This window comes from Protopterus annectens, chromosome 3.part0, assembly GCF_019279795.1.
Source record: "Protopterus annectens isolate FY-2018-M chromosome 3.part0, PAN1.0, whole genome shotgun sequence".
Lineage (NCBI taxonomy): Eukaryota > Metazoa > Chordata > Ceratodontiformes > Protopteridae > Protopterus > Protopterus annectens.
Window position 1 is genome coordinate 120793537 of NC_056731.1, and position 23225 is coordinate 120816761.

General features: G+C 38.9%; 1 protein-coding gene across 1 annotated transcript in view; it reads left to right on the top strand.

Moving 5' to 3' along the window:
- The window catches only part of LOC122796778 (macrophage mannose receptor 1-like), a 2090270-nt gene that overhangs the window by 782931 nt on the left and 1284114 nt on the right, over positions 1 to 23225 (top strand). Inside the window, exon 15 of the mRNA XM_044065506.1 lies at positions 17230 to 17374. Coding sequence (XP_043921441.1) covers positions 17230 to 17374 — 145 coding nt within the window. The remainder of the gene's footprint in view (positions 1 to 17229; positions 17375 to 23225) is intronic.

Consider the following 23225-nt stretch of genomic DNA (forward strand, 5'->3'; position numbering starts at 1 on the left):
ATGACTAATTACATAATTATACTAAAAACGTCCAGTTACCAACTTCCTATTTCCATGCAGGAAAAGGTGGTAGAGTGATCTTATGTGCCACATACAGGGAATTATGGGCACTTCAAGGATGCTGGGCTGACACTTTGTGATTCATCATCACCCATACATCACAAACACTGCCTTGGCAGTTAATGGAATGGTAGCACTTCCAATTTAAGTAAAAATCCCCCTGTGGTCCTGATGATGCCCTAATGACAACATGGGAGCAATCTGTCACATCAAGTACCTCAGCAAAACATGCCATCCCGTAGAATGCATGTATGATTCCGTCTCAGTCCCGCAGTGACACTGGCAGATACATATAATGATACCCATGTGCTGAGAGTATGTTCAGGAACTGCTGAAGCATCCTACAGACATAAGTCTGAGAATGTGTTCCAGTCTGTCACTGTCGCAGTGGCAAGTATAATGAGGGATATACATACCTTGGTACAGACAGATATAAGGCCACGCATACCCCCAGTTCCCATCTGTGTGCCATACAAACTCAATTAAGGCCTTACAATATCCCTGTTCACTCTAAATCTATCAACAGTTTCTTGATTATCAACTCTGTGATAGGTTATTCATTGTCTTCACCTTCTTGGCCATCAAGCACAGCGGGCACAAACTATTTTGTCATGGCCAAGACAAGCACCTCACAGTGAGAAATAGCTAGGCTGCCAGCAACAGCAAGTGTCTTTGCAATATGCAAAGTAGATATAAAAGATGTTGTTTTGCATATTTTTACATCTGTGTGCATGGCTGTATCTCGTGAATTTGAAAGCAAACATGTATAAAGAGGGCTCATTGGCATAAGACCTTCTAAACCACTTCAGATTTGAATCTCATTAAGTCTTTATTTGCATATGTTCACTGAAAGTTGCTGAGTGAAAGTGAAACTGACCTTTATGAATGTCTCTGAAGCTGTGCTTAGCCATGACTTGTGCAGGTTGCATTTACTTCTAAGCACAATGGCTGTGAATGTCACATTACCTTCATTTATGTTGTCATACAGAGTAGGATGTCTGAATATTTGTGGATAGTTTCAATAGCTAGTTAAAAATTACATGTTTTATTTTCAGCAGGTTGTGATATTTCAGAGATTTGTAGGTAGAAGAGAAAGACTGAATTCATGAAAGTTGCCACAAATTGTACATGATGTGTACACTTTGCGTACACTTTCTGAATTCAGGAACAGCCCTTCTACAATGACTATGCTGTCTATTCTCTAAGAAAGGTTACATTAAACTGTTAGTATTGATTACATTGGTCTTCCATGCCTAAACAACAAAACCATTCTTCATGTTGATATAGATACTGATGTTGAGACTCGGTCTTTCTCCTTTGATTTCATACTCTTCGGCTTCAATGTTAATGAGTTTGCAGGTTCCCTCACTATTAAGCCTTTCAGCCTCACTCACCCAATCACAGAATAACATACATTGGCAGCCCTGGGCACTGGCTAAAATCCCACTGAAGGAGGGACTACTATTGCCTGTACCTCAGCATATCCAGGATTTAAACCTTGCTTGCAACATAAATAGGACATGTTGAGGGACAGGTATGTGTCTCAGAGAATTCCCCTTGTATAGAATAGGCTTACCATCCATATGAAGCAGAGTTCTTCCTTAACCCTGTTGAAACCCGGACCAGTGGATGGAAAATCTGAAATATACCCTGGGTCTAGCACCTACATTTCTAATGGACAGAGGCAGCCTTTAAATCTTGCCTTAGCTTACATATATCCCTTAAAATAATCTCTAAGGCATATAAACTCGAGGGGTACATTTAGAAAGCTTGACTAGACTTACGAAGGCCAGCATATAAACTTGTGGGATGCATTTGGCATGCTTGATTAGGCTTATAAAGGCTTGAGTGGTTGTTAGCCTAGTATACACAATTGAACCTATGACGCAGTGCCCCTCAATCTGACATCTTGGTCTTCTCATATTTGCCCAAGAGAGGCAGGGAAATAGAAAGCCAACACAGGTACAGGACTGCAGTATCCACAAATTCCTCTACCTCACAGTTAGAATGTGCTTCTCTGTGTCCTCCAAGGAAGAAGAAGAAGTGCAAAAGGAAGTAGCTGGATGGCCAACAGAGTTGTTCAGCCCAGATTCCAATCTGGAGAGGCTTCCACAGTTTCATTTCTGATGGCCTCAAATTTGTGGAGATCTTTGAGTGAATACGTCAGTGGAGATCATGGCTCACTAACACAGTCTATCCTTCTGGACTTGATAATGCAAAAGGTTTTCTGCTCTTCATTACCTACCTTTTGGATAGATGTCTAGCTGATTACATGGTTTTACAGAATGTGCAAAAAGTTTGTCAAAAATAAGATGAGATAACACTTTTCTAATGAAACCAGATGAGACCCTCCAGCCTCCCATAGGCCATGATTGATAGAGTAAGATTCCTTAGGAAAGAGCCCTTGGAAGAGACTCCCTAAAAATGTGTTTCTGAAGTTAGACTGCTTCAGAATGCATGTATATGCATCACATGTCGTCTGTCTGGGCTCTTATCTACCTGATGCATGTAATCCATTTTCACTGTGACTTTTCTGAAAAAAAAAAAAAAAACTTGAGATTCTGAATAAGTTGCCCCCAAATGGGAACCTAAGTGAATGCTAGGTAGCTGACTTGGCTGAAGTATCAGACATATGTATGAGTCTTTTACATAATGCAGCTGATGGACTGACACACACAGCTAAGTCCAGTATTGCTATTTGTCATAATAGCTGGCTCAGACATTGTAACTTTGTGGACAACTTTAAGGCATCTTTCATCAGTGTTCCCAGTGACGGATCCATTCCGTTTGTGCTACAGGTGATAGAAAAGCTACAAAACAGCAAGTAAAAAGGGAAGACTCCGGTTGTTGGAGCAAGGAGGTTTTAAGAATGGATGCAGCCCCAGATGCAAAGATGGTTTACAAAATCAGGAATTTTGCAGTCCTCCCACTGGGATCAACTGCAAAGCCCCTGTGGGTTGCTCAACTCTCCTGTTCTGGAGGCAGTTGGGGTTGAAACTCCCCACTCCTTCATGTATGGTAGGTTGTCAACCATGTTAGGTGGATCAGTGAGATAACATCCATAGAATAAAAACTTCCCTTTGGATTTCTTACCACACCTGCCTCCTTACCCATCTCGGATATCACAGTGCATCAAAAAAGCATGGCTAAACTAGAGGTAGTAGACTAAGTTCCTACCATATGAGAGAGATATCAGAGCTTTTTAAAGATTATTTTTCGTTACTAAGAAGACAAAGGATCTCAGACTGTATGAGAGTTGTATGTCATGTTGAAGCACACTAGTACGCACAATGATTTTCCAAAAGAAAATTTTAAAAAGTCAGTCAAAAACAGTATAAATCTATATTTGTAAGGAGGGTGCAAGTCTCCCCCTGCATTCTTTTGTGGGTGGCTCTGCCACTCATACCACTCTAAATTATATATACCATCTCCACAGCTGTACTGCAAAGGAGAGAAGTACAAAACAATCTTCAAAAGTGGACTGCTGGCTTGTACTATTCAACATATTCTGGTAAAACTCACCTCAGCATAAAATTTTCATTATAAAAGACACAGACAAAACAGCAAGCAATGAAGTGTAGGGAAGCTAATCTGGAGCAACCTGGATCAGTATGAAAAGAAAACAAAACAAAACTCCATATTTACAGAAGGGAGAGTGGATGTCCCATACAGATCTCCAGGATGTCTACCTGTACCTAAAGATAGTCAAGATAGCCAGGGCATCTCAGAGATTCCTGTGCTCTGGATTGGAACTATTTACTGTTGTTTATGTCCTCCCATTGGGTCTCCTCACACCCCTCAGGGCATTTATCAGATGCATGGCTGCTGTAGCAGCTTAACATACACAGAAAGAAACACAAGTGTTCTCATATAAGGATGCCTGGTTCATAGCATCCCCAACAAGAAAGTCACTGGTTCATGTAAGGGATGACTTACTGCAACTGTTCAGATCCTTGAGAAACTCTGTGAGCACTGTGAAGCCCCAGTTTGAGCTGTTACAAGCACAGACTTTCATTGGATCATTGGCTGCTTACTGAGCACAAGGACCTGTATAGTTACTGTTCCTTCAGATAGAATCTTAAACCTTAAGTGCAGTGTTCTTCCACTTCTTTCGCTCCCCAAAACAATACCATCTTTATGCCTGAAGCTTCTGAAATTAAGAGCAACAATATTCTTTTTTGCTCCCCACTGGATCACTTGATGGCTGCTCTACCTTTAGCTAGTCATCCAGTTTGTTTTGTGTGGATGAGAGATGGGTATTCATGGGATAAACAAGAGCCATATTAGCCATTTGTACCAACCCAGGAATCTCAATTAGCCCTCTGTTCCATAGTGAAAGTCAGGTATTAAGGAATGGGCTACCTTGCTGGTCCTGCTAGGCAGCCTACAATCTCCCCTTAGAGTACATCCCTTCCCTTTAGCGTCACTTTGGAGCTCTACTTTTGCTGTCTCCCAATGAGAAGTGTGCTTCTGCAGCTGTTCCCCTCAGTTTATAACTATGAATGTATTCAGACAGCATGGGCTTGAGGCCCAGATTCCACTGGATGCAACACCTAGTGCCCTTGCTAGATGTCACCCATATAATGAGCCAAAACTGCCTCTCTCCCCCAAAATGAGTAAGATGTTGGTGGCTACTCGTTCTCATGCTTAAAGGCCAGCTGCTACAGGTATGCAGGCTAGTAATCAAACTCAGGTCACCTCTACTATAGTCAGAGATGTATCCCTCTACACCATGGAGCTGGCTAGCAATGATCTTCTTGGTCCCATTTGTGAGGTACCATATGAGGGTCCTGGACACTATAGATCCAGTGAAATAAAAAAATATATACACTATATCTCTTTCAGTTTGAATTTCAAAGTTTTGCCATTAATATCTTCAGTGTGGCTTCATCAAGGTAGTCCTTCACAGGGCTGTCCCTGTTTACCTCCTTCCTTCAGTGTGATTGTCACAAAGGATTCATCTTCCCAAGGGTGTAGGACAGTTTTTAAGACAGTCCATCCAAGGGGCTCAACACAACAAGAGGTTTCCCTCAAAATCTATGTCCTGAAGATCAGGACAGTCTTTGTAATGATGTCATACATATAGCTCCATCTCTCTTAGGGTTCATTTGCTATCTACTCTGCCAATATTGCTATGACTTGGTACATCAACAAACAGGACAGAACCCACTCAAAACCCTCTATCAAGAGACCATATGACTTTGGGAATGGGTCATGTTAACACACCAATTTCTAATAGCTGTACATATCCTCAGTCAGGCCATCTTCCTTGCAGACAAGCACAAATATTGTTTACTGGTGCCTCACAAGTGGTCCTTTATCCAATAAGTGGTTAATGTTGTCTTTAACCACTGAAGAAGATGTTTCCATTACCTCTTTGTATCTCCAGTGTTTTGCAAATGTAGCAGCTACTTTTTCCAAATTACCCTGAAGGTACAGACTGTCCAGTGTGCTGTGGTTCAACAGTGTCCTTCATCTTTCCTCTGGACTTTTCTGCATTGCCAATTATAATGACATTTCTGCATATAACCAAACAGTTCCTTCTGCTTTGAGTTTATGAACCAGAAAAACAACTGTAACCCTCACATCTCACATAGCTTTCTTGTTTCTCCCATCTGGCAAATCTCATGCAGACCATTTATCCCACAGGCTAACTGCATGATTTCTCTAGTTCCCATGATGACCAGGGGCACATCTTATCTTGCTTGGGTAAGCAGATGTTTACATCATCCCAGAAGCCCTTCACTATGAAAATATGCATGAGTAAATTGTTTAAATGTTCCTTATGGATAACTGAAAAATGACTAGCTCCATTCTAAGCAACAATTCCAGCAGTTCTGCAAATTTTACCTGGTATCTTTGATCAAGGCTTCAGCTACTCTAAACTCGGTGATCATTTAGAAGCCATTCCTAACTTTCAACAAAGAATTAATTTGTGATCCTTATCATCTTTAACAATTTGTAAAGCTTCTCTGAGATCCATCGTCTAGCCTAGACTTCCCCTCAGGGAATGAATTCTTACTTGGTACTTATATTTTAAGCTGGAAAAATTAAATCTTCCTCCTTTAGAACCCACTGCTAAAGCAGATTTTAGCTTTCTTCAAAGACCCCTTTTCTTGTGGCAGTTACATCACCTGGAAGAGTTTCCAAAATTCAGTCTGAGACTGTCCATAGATAGTTTAATTCTGTAAATGTATTGCATGTATTATTTTTCAAGAAATTCTTATTTATTTATTTATTTATTTATTTATTTATTTATTTATTTATTGACATTTGATTACTGGGAAAGTCCGACTGGGTAGAAGTTCATTCTCAGTGGAGGCCCAGGGAGAAAAGTTCCAAATTATTGCAAAACATTTGAAGAACAATAATTTTACAATCTTCAAAAATAAAAATAAAACATCTGCAGTTTAAATAATTATAACAATTTTAGTGATAATATAAAAACATTGTTTAAGAACTGATATAAGTTATATCACAATCATTTAAAATTTATAGAAATTGTAGACAGTTTGTAAAGAAATTAAAGGTGAATTAGTCTAATACAAACAGGAATTACAATATGAAGTGAGGGGAAACAGGTTTATGGCATATTTAGAGAGAAAGTCAGGGAAGAGAATCTGATAGAAGTAAAGAAATAAGTGAAGAAGAGAAAGTACAGAGGTATAAGGAATGAAAAGGTACTTGTTCACATTTAGGAATATACTTTATCCTGGTTTTGAACAAGAACAAAGCTAGATTTTAGCTAGGAAGTCTTTTAGAGTAGTTTTGAAAGATGGGAGGGAGGGTAGTGACCTGATGAATACAGGTAAGGAGTTACAGGTCTTTGTAACCTAGTACAAGGTATATAATTTATATCGGGGAGTCATTATCATTTTTGTGTTATAATTCTAAGTAAAAGAAAACTATTAATTTTGAAATCCAATGTGCATATTTTTATTGGCTTTCTAAAGCCTTTTATGGGACATTGGTGATCTTGTAGTTTACAATAGCTTGCCAGATCTTTCTACAGTTGTGGAGACATAAATATACCTGTAGTCAAACTTTCTCTGTAACCATTGAAGTTAATTCAGAAATGAGAGTATGCACTCTCTTTTTTTTCAGTGATTTAGGAAGATTTTGTAAATTGTTTCTCATTTTTAAATGTGCTCATTAATAGTAGGTATACAATTCTTATAATAATTATTTGGCTCATAATTTGTTTATTATCCTTGTTTGAATTTTCACAGATAAATAACAATCATAGTATCCCTTAATATTTTTGAATTTTGCTTTCCATTTAGAGTAATTTGCAAAAAAAAAATGTTATTTCCCATTTGAACCCATAGTGTAAGTTTAAGTCTGATTAAATGTGGTTGCATTAAGCAGGTTTTAGGAGATTTAAGGTGGGTGACTGTAAATTAAATATTTATAGTTGCAATCTGATAATGTACTTGGCATGATTCCTACTTTTTTATCTGGGATGATTGACTGGCAGACATTCTGATTCATTGATCCTGCTTTCATCTGAGCATGATTCATCATGACCAGTCCATTAATCTATGCATTCATAGATATTTTAAGTGTAATTTCATTAGATATTGGGATAAGGATGCTTCCACTTACCCATTGCTTTATGATCTTGGAGTTACTATATTTGGAGATGCAGATGATTGTGGGTATGGGAGGGGCTGCTCTTCTACAAAAACGTTGTTATCAGTTTTGTTTAGTTTTGTATTGTTTCAATGGCTCAGGTATTGATTAAACTAGTGACCATTTGAAATGTCAGTACCTGACTAGAGCAATTCCTGAAAAGGGGAAACTGAATGGCCAAAAGATCAAAATACCATTTCGTGCAATATCCCCTTTTCTCTGGGGTATGGAAATCTCAGAACTGGGATATATAAGTTCAGAGGGGTCTGAGGGGCTTGTCCTGCACATGGGGGGGGGGGGTGAAGGAGAGACTTACCCCCCTGCAAAAAGAAGTTTTAAGGAGAAGAATGATTTTTGAGATTTGCTCTTCTCTGGGTTTTCAGTTTTTTTCCAGCTTTTCAGCACTCATCATTTTGAGTGCCAACATTTCAGTAGGGAGACAATAAATCAGCACTGATAGATTGTGCTGCAATGAAAGTTACATAGATAGGGAGACAATAAATCAGCACTGATAGATTGTGCTGCAATGAAAGTTGTATTAGTGGTGTTATAGAGATTGACTGATTATGAGGTTGACATATTCATTTAGTTTGTATTTGAATTCAGTGGACATGAGGTAAAGTGTAGCGATAAGTTATTGTTTATTATGTTTTAGATCTCTTTTAGATCTGTTTGATCTGTAGATTGTTTAACCATTTAGCTAATCCTGGAATGTGTGGTGACACCACTGCACTGGTATCCTTTTTAGTCAGGAACCAGTTAAAAGGAAGTCATGATTGTATAAATCACAGATTCAGTGAAACTACTGCATTTTTGTACCTAAGATGCAGTGACGTCAGAGGTGATTATATTTAAATGATTGTGGGTTTTTAAGGGATTTTGTGAGTTTGCGTCTTTTTCAGACAGTCATTGTCTCAGTACTCAGCTTTGCAAATTTAACCATCAAATGACAATCCAGCACATTTTCCAAGCCATCTTTGATTGGAAGTGGCCCTTCTGCACCCTTGTGAGAGAAGTGTGCCGATTGCAACCTGTCTAGTGAATGGTGATTGGTCTAGGGCTTAGAATAAGCACCCTTATTGGTTCTTTACTGATTTAAAATTTTTTTTTTAAGGTTTTAGCTTCTGGTATTTAAGCCCTGCTTTCAGCCAGTTTCCGTTTGTATGTAGGTTGTGCGCCATAGCCAGACAGAAAATTATGACAATTTTTTCCCTTAGATTCGGCTGTAGTACATTAGTGTAGTCCTCAACTTTAGTACATCTCTGATCTAAGAAGTATTGCTTGTGAGCTGAGACCTATTAAACCATCATCCAAAAATCCCATCAGAAATACCCATCTACAGAGCACCTCCTAAATCAGTCCTGAAAGCAACTCCTTTGTGATAACAGTTCTTCAAACCTAGCATTATGGACAGCTGGACTACTCTTGTTTCTCCTGCTATCCTTGTTGACTTGGGTCTCCTGAGACAGTGTAACAACTGCCTCATGTACACTGATAACCCTCTACTAATAACTAACTGTAGTATGGAGTGTGAGAGATGTATCTAAACAAGAATCTTGAATCTCTGCTCTCTCACACTCAAAACAGTAACACTGAAGAGGTTGTCAACTCACCCACCACTACTCATGCACATACTGCACATCCAACACATAAATCAACATACATGGAGGTTCTCTCAAAAAACTTACCAAAACACCAGAGACCTTCAAAATAAAAGACTGATACAAATGACACAGTTCCCACAGCACCTGAGACTCATAGCAACATGTGTCTCACCTACCAAGCCTTTAAAGTGTAACACTCAAAAACAAAATTTTCTTGCCATTGGAGACTTTATAGTGAGACATATGGATGTCCCACACACCAGGTTAGATAAGTAGAAAGTCACAGTCAGCTGTCTGTTCGGTGCCAGGATTTGTCAGATCACGCATGCACTCAGGTCTCTCAGCAACGAGTACCATTATGATGCTGTCATAGCTAGTGTTGGAGTGAACGACCTAAGATGTACCTCACTGGACTATATGAAGAGAGACATGATTGAGGTCTCTGAGTATGTGTCCCAGGCAGATATGTCCCTAGCCTTCAGCAGCATATTACCCTCACCTAGAATGATGGAACAGTATAAACAAAAAATTATCAGTTTCAATAATTGTCTTAGTTTTTGGTGTCATTCAAAGGGGATGCAGTTTCTGCCAGTCTGGGATGACACGGTCAACAAACCTTGTTGCTTTGCCAGAGAGAGTTTTGCACCTGGCACCACTAAGCTTTCGGTTGTTGGCAAAGTCTCTTGCCATCCCCCATAGTGCCTTTTTTAGGCAACATCTCAAAACCAAAACTGCCAACGTAAAAATCGCTAACCATAACAAAATAAGGGTTATGTCACTAAATGCTAGGAGCAAAAATCAAAAACTGCACACCCTAAAAACACTTCTATCACTGAAGGATGTATATGCCTGTGCAGTCACAGAAACCTAGTTCAAGGGCTCAGAGAGCACCCCAGCCTTGCAAGGCTACAATGCCTTCCACACCTTCAGACTGCAAAATGAAATGTGAGAATCAAAGGAGGAAGTGTTTCTGTCTATATTAGAGATAAATTCACCTCCCAAGTAGTTAGACTGGACAACACCATGGAGTTACTCTATGTTTAGATTACTGAGGGTAAGACCCCCATTCAAGTAATAGCTAGCTATAGATCCCCCTTCATGGAACTTGATGCGCACAAGGCCTACTTGACCAAACTGGAGTCAATCCAAATATTACCAAACACACTGGTTATGGGGGATTTCAATTATCCCACCTTCAAGTGGGAAAACGACTCTAGCCCTAATTCACTAATGCAAAAGTTCCTTGACTTTGTTAACTCAAATGTCCTAGAACAAATTATTCAAACCCCAACAAGAGGAACAAACATACTAAATCTGGTCCTCACTAACATGAAAACAGATTTACCACCACAAATGTCGGCCCCTCATTAGTTAAATTTGACCACAAATCAGTCACCTTCAAATTGGCACTAACACCAGAACTCACAAAGGGTGAAATCAGACTAAAACACTTCACCAAAGAAAACTCTACTGTCCTAGGGGAAGGTATAAATGCATTCCTAGCAACACCCCAGCTGGAAGTGGTAACTTCACTTAAGCTTGCACTAAAGCCCTGTACAATCAGTTATATACATATATAGACTCAACTATTCCAGAGCGAATCAAAGCCAGAGCCCCAAGTAAAAAAAGCCACTCCTGTGGACATCCAGAATAAGCAAACTTTACAACAAAAGCAAAATGTTGGTCTCTAAGAAAACTAAGGAAAGGCCCCAACAATGGAAAAGCATCCTCCTCAACCTCAACAGGCAAATGAGACAACATGTCCAATTGTCTAAGGGTAACTTTGAAAAAAAACTTAGCAATCACAGCCAAGGATATTCATAAGGCCTTTTAAAGCTATGTACATTGCTTAAAAGGTAGGACCTAAGCATGCGCCGAATTAGTGGCTAACAGTATCATGCATACTGATCCCGCAGAGATAGCAAAACTGCTAGCGAACAGTTTTGGTGAAAATTTCACTCCCTTATCCCCTCCAAACATATCACAAGCCTTGTCCCCAACTCCCCCTACCATACATATCCTAAGAGCAGGTCATTAAAGCCTTGTCTGAGGCAAAAAAGACAGCCTCTGTGGGACCAGACAGCATCCCAAGCTGTCTTAGCATCACCATTAAATACCTTATTGAATCATAGCCTGCAGAATGGAGAACAGCGACAGTTATTCTCCTCCACAAAGGTGACTTAGCAACAGACCTAGGGAATTATAGACCTGTAAGTCTGGCCAGTGTCATCTGTAAAGCCATGGAACATATCATCTTGGACCTCATAAATAAAGTGATAGGCGACCTCCAAACCCTGGATCCGACCCAATTTGTCTTCGTCAAGGGCAGATCCTGTCTGTTTAACCTGGTGGATTTCTTAGAAAATGTGACCAGGGCCATTGACAAGGGCAGATCTCTGCATATAGCATATCTCAACATGGCAAAGGCCTTTGACACAATCCCACACTCAGGCATTACCAATAAACTTAGCAAACTGAATGTAAACCCCATTGTTGTAAGGGTTGCCAAATGGCTCACAGACCAGTCACACACTATCAAAGTGGGTGGCTCCACATCAATCAGCAGAGCTGTCACCAGTGGGGTGCCACAAGGGTCAGTGCTGCATCTCCTACTGTTTGGTATATACTTTGCAGAAGTTCAGGCTGAAACTAAGGGACTGTGGCTGATCAAGTTTGCAGACAACTGCAAATGGGGTGCAATTATTGAATCCCCTAATGATGTCAGTATACTTCAGGAGGGTCTTATGCAGACCAGTGACTGGTGTCTTAGTCACGGTCTCAAACTGAATGTAAAGAAATGCATCATTATTCCCTTCAGTAAAAACAATGTCCCTTCACCCTATTAAATTAACAACAATGCCCTATGTACCTACCAAGAAGTAAGAGATCTGGGATCACAAGTAGACTGCAACCTTAATTTTGCCCACCATATGTCTACTGTAGTAAGGATGGTTTTCTACATAACACACTTGATTAGCAAAAGTATCATCTCTAGAGCAAAGGAGGTTATAACCCCTCTGTACTGATCACTAATCAGGCCCATAATTGAGGATAATGCCCCTTTTGACATGTAATGTACAAAGCACCTTCAGCAATTAGAGATACCTCAGAGGTTCCTAACTAGGAAGATCAAGGGTCTCCAGCACATGCCTTATACAGACTGACTAATGTCCCTGTCATTATACTCAGTATCATATAGGCTTCTTAGGGGAGACTTATGCCTGGCCTACAGAGCAGTCTCCGACCCAAACTTAATGAATTTGCTGCACATCCGTAAATCAAACTGGACTAGAGCTACATGTTCCAGGGATCTAAATATGGCCTGCCACTTAAATGGGACATGCTAGAGGGACAGATTTTTCTCCCAGCAACTGGGTGGGGTAGTTGAAGTCACCAAGGATCAGGATATTAGGGGGTACCTTGATGGAGTCAGTAGGTCCAGGTAGGAAGAGTGGGTGTCCTGAGTCATGGAGGGGAGTCTATAGCTGGCTGTAAGGATGGGTGACTTGCCAACTGTCAGTTGCACCTGGAGTACTTCTAGTGTGTCATGCTAGCAAACCAGACTGGAGATGTGATTGTCTTTAATGAAGATAGAGACTCCACCAAGTTTAGTTTTCCTGACCTCATTTTGGGGACAGAGTGTGTGAAATGAGGCCTCCAGTGAGTGCATTTTCAGGTTAAGGCTCCTAGTGTTAAGCAGCATGACCTTCAATTGGCTTTTTGATAGATCTTTTATGTTGGAATATTTGTCTTTGGGACATTGCCTAAAAAAGGCACAATGGGGGAGGCAAGAGCCTTGGCCGGAATCAGGAATCCCAGGGGTGACGGGTGGAGGTCATCTCTGGCAAAGTGTCGAGGCCTGTCAACCATGTCATCCCAGGCAGATACTGGATTCCCTTGGAATGTCACGAGAAACTAAGACAGTTGTTGAAGTCAATTATTTTTTGTTGGTATTCTGGTATCATTTTTGGTGAAGGTAGGATGCTGCTTAGGGTTAGAGGCATACCTGCCTGGGACACATACTCTGAGAGCTCAGTCATGTCTCTCTTCATATAGACCAGGGAGGTACGTTTCAAGTCATTCACACCAACATGGACAAAGACAGAGTCATACTTGTACCTTTTGTGGAGAGACTTAAGTGCGTGCATGATGTGGAGGATTCTGGAACCTGACAGACAACTGACAATGACCTTCTCCATGTTGAGCCTGGTGAGGGGGACATCTGTGTATCTCACAACTGAGTCACCAATGACTAGTATGTTTGGTTTATAGTTATGCTTTATAGGCTGTGTTTGTGAGACACTGGTGTGTTACCTGCTGTGTGTGATATGTTTGGTATTGTGTGTGGAATGTTTGTGAGTGTGTTTTGGAGGTCTCTGCTGTTTAGGTAAGTTTTTATTGAGAACCTCTGCATAGGTGGGTATGTGTTGTGCTTGGTTATGTGATGTGGGTGGTGTGGTGTTTGTGCTGGCAATCTCCTCTTTGCCAGGAGTACTGACTGTGGCATGAGAGAGCATGTATTCCAGGTTACTCATGCAGATGCATCCTTAAATAATCTCATTTTTCTATAGTGCTTTCTAAGGCATTTATATTGTGGGACATTTCTGTAGTTATTTGATTCATGTTGAAAGACTAATTGTAGCTTATTGTATTTGCTGAGAAAATGCTGAAAAATATATAGTATTGTGTGAATATCAGATTAAAAGATTACTGGGAGTAAAGGAACAGCAAACAGTTTTTACAAACTGAAACAAACCGGTAATCTGCAACACATCATAAACCCTAAGTAATGGGAATTGCTTAGATTAAGTTTTGATATACTTATTACATTACATATTACAAATGATTTTAAAGTAATCTAAGGAAATTTAAATCTGTGCAGATTTTAATTGATTTACCATGTCTCATGACTGCAGAATGTGAAAGATTCTTAGTTCTCTCAAACATCGCTCCCTGAAAAATTGCATTATTGATATAGCAATGTTTTTTACGCTAGCTTCTGTGGCTTTTATTTGTTACCATATTGTTACTTTAAAAAAGAAAAGCATAAATAAAAATTGCTTTGCTGTTTCAGTAATGTAAACTGTTTTATATAATGCATTAGAAAAGGTTTGTTGTGAGATAAGTCCACCTAATCAAAGATCAGCTTGTTGAGAGCTACCTAGTTAGTGCACCCTCAGGGAGAGTCTCATGTACTGAATGTCACATAGTGAAAGGAGATAATAGGATCATAGATGGAAGGGAGCTGTCATATGTAAAAAATTAGGCCTGATTCTGGTTCTACATGATTGTGCATTAGCACGTAAGGTATGGGTGGAAATCTTCCCTTGCGGGGGGAGGGGTGCAAAGGGTATGCCCCCCTCTTTGCAAAAATGCTTCATGAAAGACATGGTAACTGAAGAGTTTGGTTACCTTATCAAGCTACGTTTCAGTTCAAGAAACCTATGTAGATTTGACGACTAGAAATTAATATGCTGTGACCCAGTGAGTTTGTCTTCAAGAAGAGAATTTTCGGCATTTGCTTTGTTGTTGTTGTTTTTTTTTCACCATTCATTGGGCAACTATATATACTTAGTATATTTAGATAAGAGGATGTAGGAACTGTGGGGAGGCTGGTCCCCCAAGAAAAATAGTTTGTGTTTTTTATGTATTTTGGAATATAATGTTGTGGTTTAATTATTTTTGACATATTGTCTGCGTACTTAGAATTTTAGACATGAATTCAGAATGGTCATTGATGTTATATAGAGCCGGATCCAGCACTAGGAGACCTAGGCAGCTGTCTACGGCCTGTGTTGGCTGAGAGCAGCATGTTGGCTAAGGGGGACGCAGCTTCATTATAAAAAAAAAATGTAAAAACAATCTTCCATAAATAAAATAAGCCCTTTGATAGGACCTTGTGGAAGTTATCATCTGTAAATACAGCAGACACTTCTAGGACCTCATGGAAGAAGCACAGCAAGCCCAGAAACCTCAGCATTAGGATAACATCATCTTTTAAAAAACTGTGGGAGATTTAAGTAGGATGGCAACATCTGTGGTAATAATCTGTAAACAGAGCAGGTACTGTTAGGACCTCATGGGAGAAACACAGCAAGCCCAGAAACCTCAATATTAGGATAACATCATAACATGATCTTTTAGAAAACTGTGGGACATTTAAGTTTTTATTTTATTTTACATTTGTTGACCGGGCTAGTCTAACTGAATATATGCCCATTTTCAGTAGAGGCCCGGGGAGAAAAGCTCCACATAAAATATACAGCACATTAATAATTCAGTTTCAAAACATTAAAGTTCAATTAAAGATACTAATCAGACAAAACATGTGCTACAAAGTAAATAAGCATATGTGATATAAGACAGTAGAACAAAATAATATTTTTTTTTGTATGTTTAAAACTACAAATTTCAAACATACTTGGTGCTGTATTAAACAAGAAATATAATTTGTTACAATCAGGAAGGTGAATCAAGGAACACATGCATGTATGCATGGTCCTAAACTGTGTGCAGAGGGCCCATGGTTTGAAAACAGCACAAAGATACACTTAATCTGCCTCTGGCCAGAAGCATTTTCAATAAATGTGAGTTTCAAGGTGTGTTTGTGTATGTGTGCGTGTGCGTGTGTGTGTGTGTGTGTGTGTGTGTGTGTGTGTGTGTGTGTGTGTGTGTGTGTGTATATATATATATATATATATATATATATATATATATATATATATATATATGAGTGCCTATGCTTTGTTTATTCTGTATTAGGCTATAACATTATTGCAAATGGTTTAAATTGCTTATTTCCTTCAAATACTAAGCATTCTACTCCTTTTTGCATCATGGTACTATCTATTTTTACTGACCAGTGTCAGTGGTTCAGCAAGTAGTTCAGTAAGTTATGTGCGGGAAGATTTGAAGACTGTGTTTTATTCCCATATGAGGTACCTGTGTTCTTTCTGTAATGCAGCCACTATAGTGCAGTATGAAGGAGGTTCAGCAATCCTGAGTGTGCTGTCTTTCAGATGAAATGCTAAGCTGAGGTCTGATTTGCATGAGTTGGCAGCATCTCGGGCGCATGTAAAAGATTTCATTGCACATATCAAAAACAGAAGGGGAAGTTCCACTGTGGCTTTATGTCTGTCTTGAAAAGAGGCTGCTGGCAAACTGACACTAACCTAATCTATGGAACAAGCCCCACAAAATGAATCACACTGGTCCTAAAGAACAGACCATGTGATGCATGTAGTAGAGAAAAGAACTACTATTTGTTTTCAGCCAAACTGCAGATTTTCTGACAAAGTATTTCATTGGTTTTGTATATTTTTTCCAGAGCAGCGGGTATGTAAAAAGAGAATGCATATCAATGGACTACAACATTTGCAGTGGAAATGCTATATTTGCTCACAAAAACAGAAATGAGGCATGGGTGAATAGCAGTGAATGGATCATTATATGTCTAACAGTGCCTTGAAGTGGGTTTGATATGCATTTAGCATTTGGCTTTGACTTTTGGCCATTGATGATATAATGTGATTATGCAGTATCAAATATTTTGTTACACCTTATCAATTAAGTGACACATGATGTAAGACCGTAAAACATGTAGGAATCTTTATTACCTGCAAATAATGCAAATATTAATTTGATAACATTTGTGATGAGTGTAAATAGCATTTAGGCAATAAATGATGACAACTCTGAAGCACTGAAGAAAACCCTAATGGATAGAAGCAACAATAAGGTCTGTAAGGATAAGCAGACAGAAAATAGGTCAAGCTCTCCGTTTTTTGTCTAAAGAGACTACCATAATTTATTCTATATTTCCTGGAGGAAAACATTATTTTTGTTTCATGAAAAGTGTGCTCAAATGGCTTATTACTGAAGACTGACTCGTTGCCTGTTTTCTTACAACTGTGTTCTTTATTCTGTACCATAGCTGGATTATACAAACTGGGGATATCGAGAGCCGGATAGCCATTTAGGATTAGAGCTCTGTGCAATTGCAACAGTTTCTTATGATATAGACTGGCATGTCAAACACTGTGATGGCTATTTTGACTGGATCTGCCAAATTAAGAAAGGTATGTACAGATTCCTGTAAAAAAAATAACTTTATTGGTAAATGCTAAAAGGCAAAGCTGTTGTTCAGCTAATATTAAACATATTACCATTGGGCATCTAACATGCACAGCAGTCACAGAATCCAAATATAATTGTTATAGACTTCAGTAGGCTTAAATGATGTGAAATATTAACTTTATGAACTACCACAAATGACACGTTTGCCAAGTAAAAATATATTTTTATTATATATTCTTTTTATTAGGTAATTTTGAGAAAAGAAAAAAAAACATTCATTCAAGTGACCACATCTGTCATTTTATAATTAAAATATTGTTTTTAGAGTTTGATATACTTAAAAGTCTTTCTGTCTTACTGAAACCTTTGTATGACTAGTAATTATGTAGATTTTTGAAAATCTTCATCTCTTGTAGATGTTCCATGATGGCTTTACTGGTAGGCAATTTTTAATAAGCACATAACTTCTACATACTTTTCTAACACGCCTCACCTGTTTTTATCATGATCTGATTCATACCTTCACCAATATCATTTAAATGTCCTTTTTTCTTTCACAAATGTTTCTTTGAATTTTCTTATGACATACTTTCTTTCATAAGCATTTTTTAGCATCTCTTTACTCCTTATGTATTCAGTGTCATTTTACACTGTACCTTCATTTTTTTCCTTGGTTCCCCTTCTATACCCCTTGATAGGCAATTTATTGCCATGCATTGTTCCCCCCCTTCAGATCTTCATTATGGATTCATCATTGTTCATGTTCTCACTTACTCTACCACTTTCAGAAACTCACATATTATAAGCCCTTCCACCAAATAATTCCAAGGTTCCTGCTCACAGCTCCTTAATAAATTGACATTCTCATAACATGTGAACTAGTCCTGTCTACCCCGTGTGATTTCCTATTGCAGAAATAATGAGCAGATTAACGATCCCCCTGAACTGGGCAGATACTATGATCTATTACAACAGGAAGGCCTGCATACTGCACCCATTCCATCAGCCTTGGAGGATGCTTTTAATTCTGCTTGCAATGCTTCTTACTCTCAGCTATCTGTGCCACAAAGGCAGACAAATTGTACAAAGTCTCTCAAACTAACAAATATCTATTTTTTCATCATAGACTAGATCCAGCTGCTATCTGTCTTCTACTGCTCCTAATGTGAACGAGTGCTTTACTTCCCCTAACCCAGTTCCTTGAGATAGAGAGGGTAACCTTCTGAACAGACTGGGTAGGAAATGTTTTTCTTCCTCTAACTTAGCCTTTAGAATACTTTATTACTGGGGCTATATGTGGACATTTATGCTTAAACGTGTTAATAGTTTGAGAGAATTCTCTGCTTCCTAGTCTCCTGAAGGAAGTTCTTACTTATATCAGATTGTGGCTAACTTGTCTCACGTTTCTAAATGTGTCTTAAAAAGTGTGTATAATTGTGCTAATTCTGTTTTTAGGGCTTCTGCTTCAACCAAAGCCTTGAGAAAATTTGCCTAGATACAAAACCAAAAGTTTTCAGATGATTGAAAGTCAGAAGTTCTAAACTCCCGTCTTGATAGGGAGGTTTTAATTGGGCCTTTTTCAGTCCTGATGCTCAAACAATGGGATGAGGGAGGTAAATCATAGTTTTTAGTTTTTTTTTTCTTTCCCTTCAAATCCTCAGTTTCCTGTTAAAGACAAAACAAAGAAGTGGTGCTTCTTGAAAAAAGACAACAAAGAAGATATGATACGAAGGGCTGTAATTAAAATCCCCAAAAGAAAGGAGTTTTCACAAAAAGTGTCATGTGCACAAATGACTATGCCAGAAGTCAGGTCACCTCCCTCCCTATTATGCCCTGCATCTCTTTCCTTTTCAATGAAACTGACTCTGAATGCTCACTTTTGGCAACATATTTTTTCAGACAAATGGGTTCTGAATGTTATTCAGGAGGGACACAGTTGACAATGGATAAAAAAGTGCTTTCAGAGGAATCCCCCTCACTCTCCCAATCAAACAGAATTGTTTTCTTTAGTGCTATAACACTTGTTAGAGGCAGGTGTCATAGACCATGTTCCTGCACATCAAACAGGAAAAAGCTTTTATTCCAGAATGTTTCCTGTTCCAAAGAAACAATACTCTTGGAGACCAATTTCCTCTTTCAGTCTTTTAGTAAAGATTCTAAAATTCGAGATGTTAACCCTTCACTGTTATCTCTTATCCTAGATCAAATTCTTACGGTAAATTTAGACCTCAAAAATGCATACCATCGCATCCCAGTAGCAAGCAACTTCAAGTAATTTCTAAGATTCTTTGTATCTTTATGCATCAGTCGTTCTCTGCATTACCCTTTGGGCTGATTACTGAACCAAGAGTGTTTACAAAGTATGAAGACCCTGCGGTGGCCCACTGCAGATTTCAGGATATCCACATTTTTCCTTATTTGGATGCCTTGTTTCTGCAGAGTCTTTCCCAGTTATTACAAGTCCTTAACAAAGGTATCTTCCCTCCTAGAACATCAAGGATTACAGATAAGTATGTAAAAATCCATCCTCACGTTGTGACACAAGATTGTTTTTCTTGATTGCCTAATAGACACTGTTGCAAAAGACTCTATCCTCAGGAAAAAGTAGGTTTGTATCTGTAAGTCTTCCTAAACTTTTCTCACTAGTGTCAGGCTACAGCCAGAGAATTTCTCAGAATATTAGGCCTCGTGGCTTTTATAATTCTCATGATTCCCTTTGCCAGGTTACACATGAAAAAAGATTCAGTGGTATCCCAAAAACATGTGGAACCAACATTCTCATCTGCTGGTGATTCAGATTCCAGCCTGGGGCTTCGTCAAATCAGAACTGCATTGGTAAGGGAATCAAACTGCTCACAATCCAGATCTCCCTTCTTCTTCACCCACCCCAACACAATCTGTACTGACTGATTCCTCAGATTTTGCTTGGGGAGCAGTTTTAATGGGGATAAAACTGCAAATACTGTGCAACAGTACAGACAGATAAATGTACATCAGTATAAAAGAAATATTGGCAGTTGAGTCATGCCATAAAGTCCCTGCATTATCTCTGGGACCGAGTTTCTTTACAGATCAAGACAGACAACACCATGGTTATGTGGTACATAAAGAAACAGGGGGCATCAATTTGTCCCCCTGTGCCACTTGTAAAACCGCAGCTACCAAATAACTTTTGTGTGACACAATTCAGCAGAGAATAACCTCTTTTATTGCACAGCATGCATGAGTTTTAATACTTTATTCATTAAAAGCAATATTATTTTAACAAGTATAGAAAAAAATACAGCATTAATTTTGTTGACTACGATCTTTTGACCACTTTTGACATTTCATATTGGGCATTAATTCCAAATTCCATGATAGCACTTTCTACTCAGAACAAATCTTATACGTTTCTAATACTTGTCTAACACTGTCAGTACTTTCTAATATTAGACAGTATACAAATCAACAGATACATACAGAAGAATATTCAAGAATGCATTTTGCTGCAAAAGCATATTAGAAATGAAATGCATGCAATAACATTTTCCCTTCTCTGTACTTGTCGCCCTTCACACAGCTGACAATGATAGTTTGGTAGTTAGCTCTACAGCAATCCTTAACTTTGCAAGCTTCTTATATGTCACCAGAGCAAATCATAATGGCAGACAAGCTAAGCATATCCTGTGCAGAACCTCATGAGTAGAAACTCAACAAAGAGGTCTGCCAGGAGTTGCTCCAAATGTGGGGAACAGCTCAAGTAGATTTGTTTGCCTCCTTTCATACTAAACAGATTCTGTTCCAGGAGTCCCTTTAAGCAAGCCTGGAAAACAGAGGTTCTTCCATTGCCCTAGCAGAGATGTTTCCATAAGCATTTCTATCCATTCTAGTGATGTCCAGTGTTATTCTAAAGATTCAGAAAGACTCTATAAAAATCATTGTGGTGACTCCAATGTTGAACTGGTCAGGGGAAATTATCACATGCTTTCTCACAGACTAGATCTATTCACACAGGACATGGGGACTTTAATACACTCCAGCATGACACAATTCCAACTGGCTGCCTGAATGATTCAGTTTTTGTTCTATTTAGGAAATCAATTATTTTATGAAGATGTGCAACAGGTACTAAAGCAAGCAAGACAGCCTGCTACTAGAAAATCATGCACTGGCAAGTGGAAGAGATTTTCTAGTTGGTTTCTAGCTATTGACTAGAGACCCATCAGGGTTTTTTTTTACCACTGGTGCTTAAATATTTGCTATCCTCTGGGCTATCTTATGCCTCTTTGAAGGTCCATCTTATGGCCATTTCAGCATGTCTGTCCATGGCCCCCTCTTTCTTCTCTGTTTGATGTAAAACAGTTTTAAAGGGAGTTTTACACCTGAGACCTCCTCATAGAGGTTCATCCTGCTTGGGATCTCAGCTTTGTGCTAGAAAAAGTAACCATGTCATCCTTTGAACCAACCAGTCAGGCTGACCTAGGGTTCATCACTTGGAAAATTGCTCTTCTTACTGCTTTGACATCTGCAAGACGAGTACCTGAGTTGCAAGCTGTCATGGTGGGAGAACCCTCTCTGGTTTTCCACACAGACAGGTCACTCTGCTCATAAAAACCTCTGTTACACCCTCAATTGCTTCAGAGTTTACATTCAATCAAGCCATAAATCTCCCTAGTTCTATACAGATTCTAAAAAGAAAGGAAAAAAGATTCTACACACTGACGATGTGCACAGGCAAATCAGGTAAACTCAGGAAGGCTAACCAGCAATTTATTTCCTATTCTGAGACTAAGAAGATTAATTTCCAAGTGGCTGTCCTCTGATATTGTTTTTTGTTACTCTCACCATGGAAACTCCATTCTATGCAGTATTAAGGCACATTTTACTGGAGGCTTAGCTTCTACAATGTCATACTGGAAAGGGATGAACTCTAGAAGCATGCTAAAGGTAACGACTTGGTCCTCCATCCATCCTATTGTAAAACAATACAAACTGAATTCCTTTCCATGTTCAGAGCAAGCTTTGCTAGGACCATTTTCCAGGGGCGTCTGGACTCTTATCTTTCCTCCTTTCAGGGTGGATGAGCTATGGTAGTCTGCCCATAGTCTTCTGCAGCACTGAGAACTATGAATATAGTGTAGTTGTATAAGTTGCACTTACCTATCCTCCTTTCCTTTCTTGGATATAGTTCTTATGGGATATAATGTTAGTTTTATTGTTAATACCTTGGTGTGTTCAGGATGAGTTCTCCATTTTTTTTTTAGGAGCGGTAAAGTCCTGAAGATTTTTTAGTCACTCTGGCTGCTTATATACCTCCCCCAAAAAAGGGCTTGGCCTAAAAGCAGCCAGAATGACATTGTGGGTGAGGAAGAAAGTTTTTGGAAGCTGGCTAGTTCCTATATCTTTGGCAGGATACAACCCATAGGCTACTGTAGCAGTGAAGAATTCAAACATCTACTGTTATAAGTAAGTCCAACTTATGCAGCAGCACTTCATCCATACCCAAGAATCCAGCATGTATATACTAGCAGAGGGGAGCTATACGTATTACTTAAAAAGTGTATAAAGCTTATAGAAGGGAAAGTAAATATTACACACATGAACCAATTTTATTATGACAAATGTGGCATTGCAGTTTTCTTTTTTTTGTTTGTTTTTCCTTTAATTGTTTTATAATTCACTATTATGATGCCAAATACTAAATATCCATCATGAGCTACAAGACAAGCTATGCATCCTTATAATGTATATTGATTTCCTATACTGTATCTTATTCCCTTAGTGATATACAGTATATGACAATAGTTTCATACATTGCTCACAAGTAAATCTGAAAACTATGAATCACCCCCTTCCCCAAGTTCAGCAGTA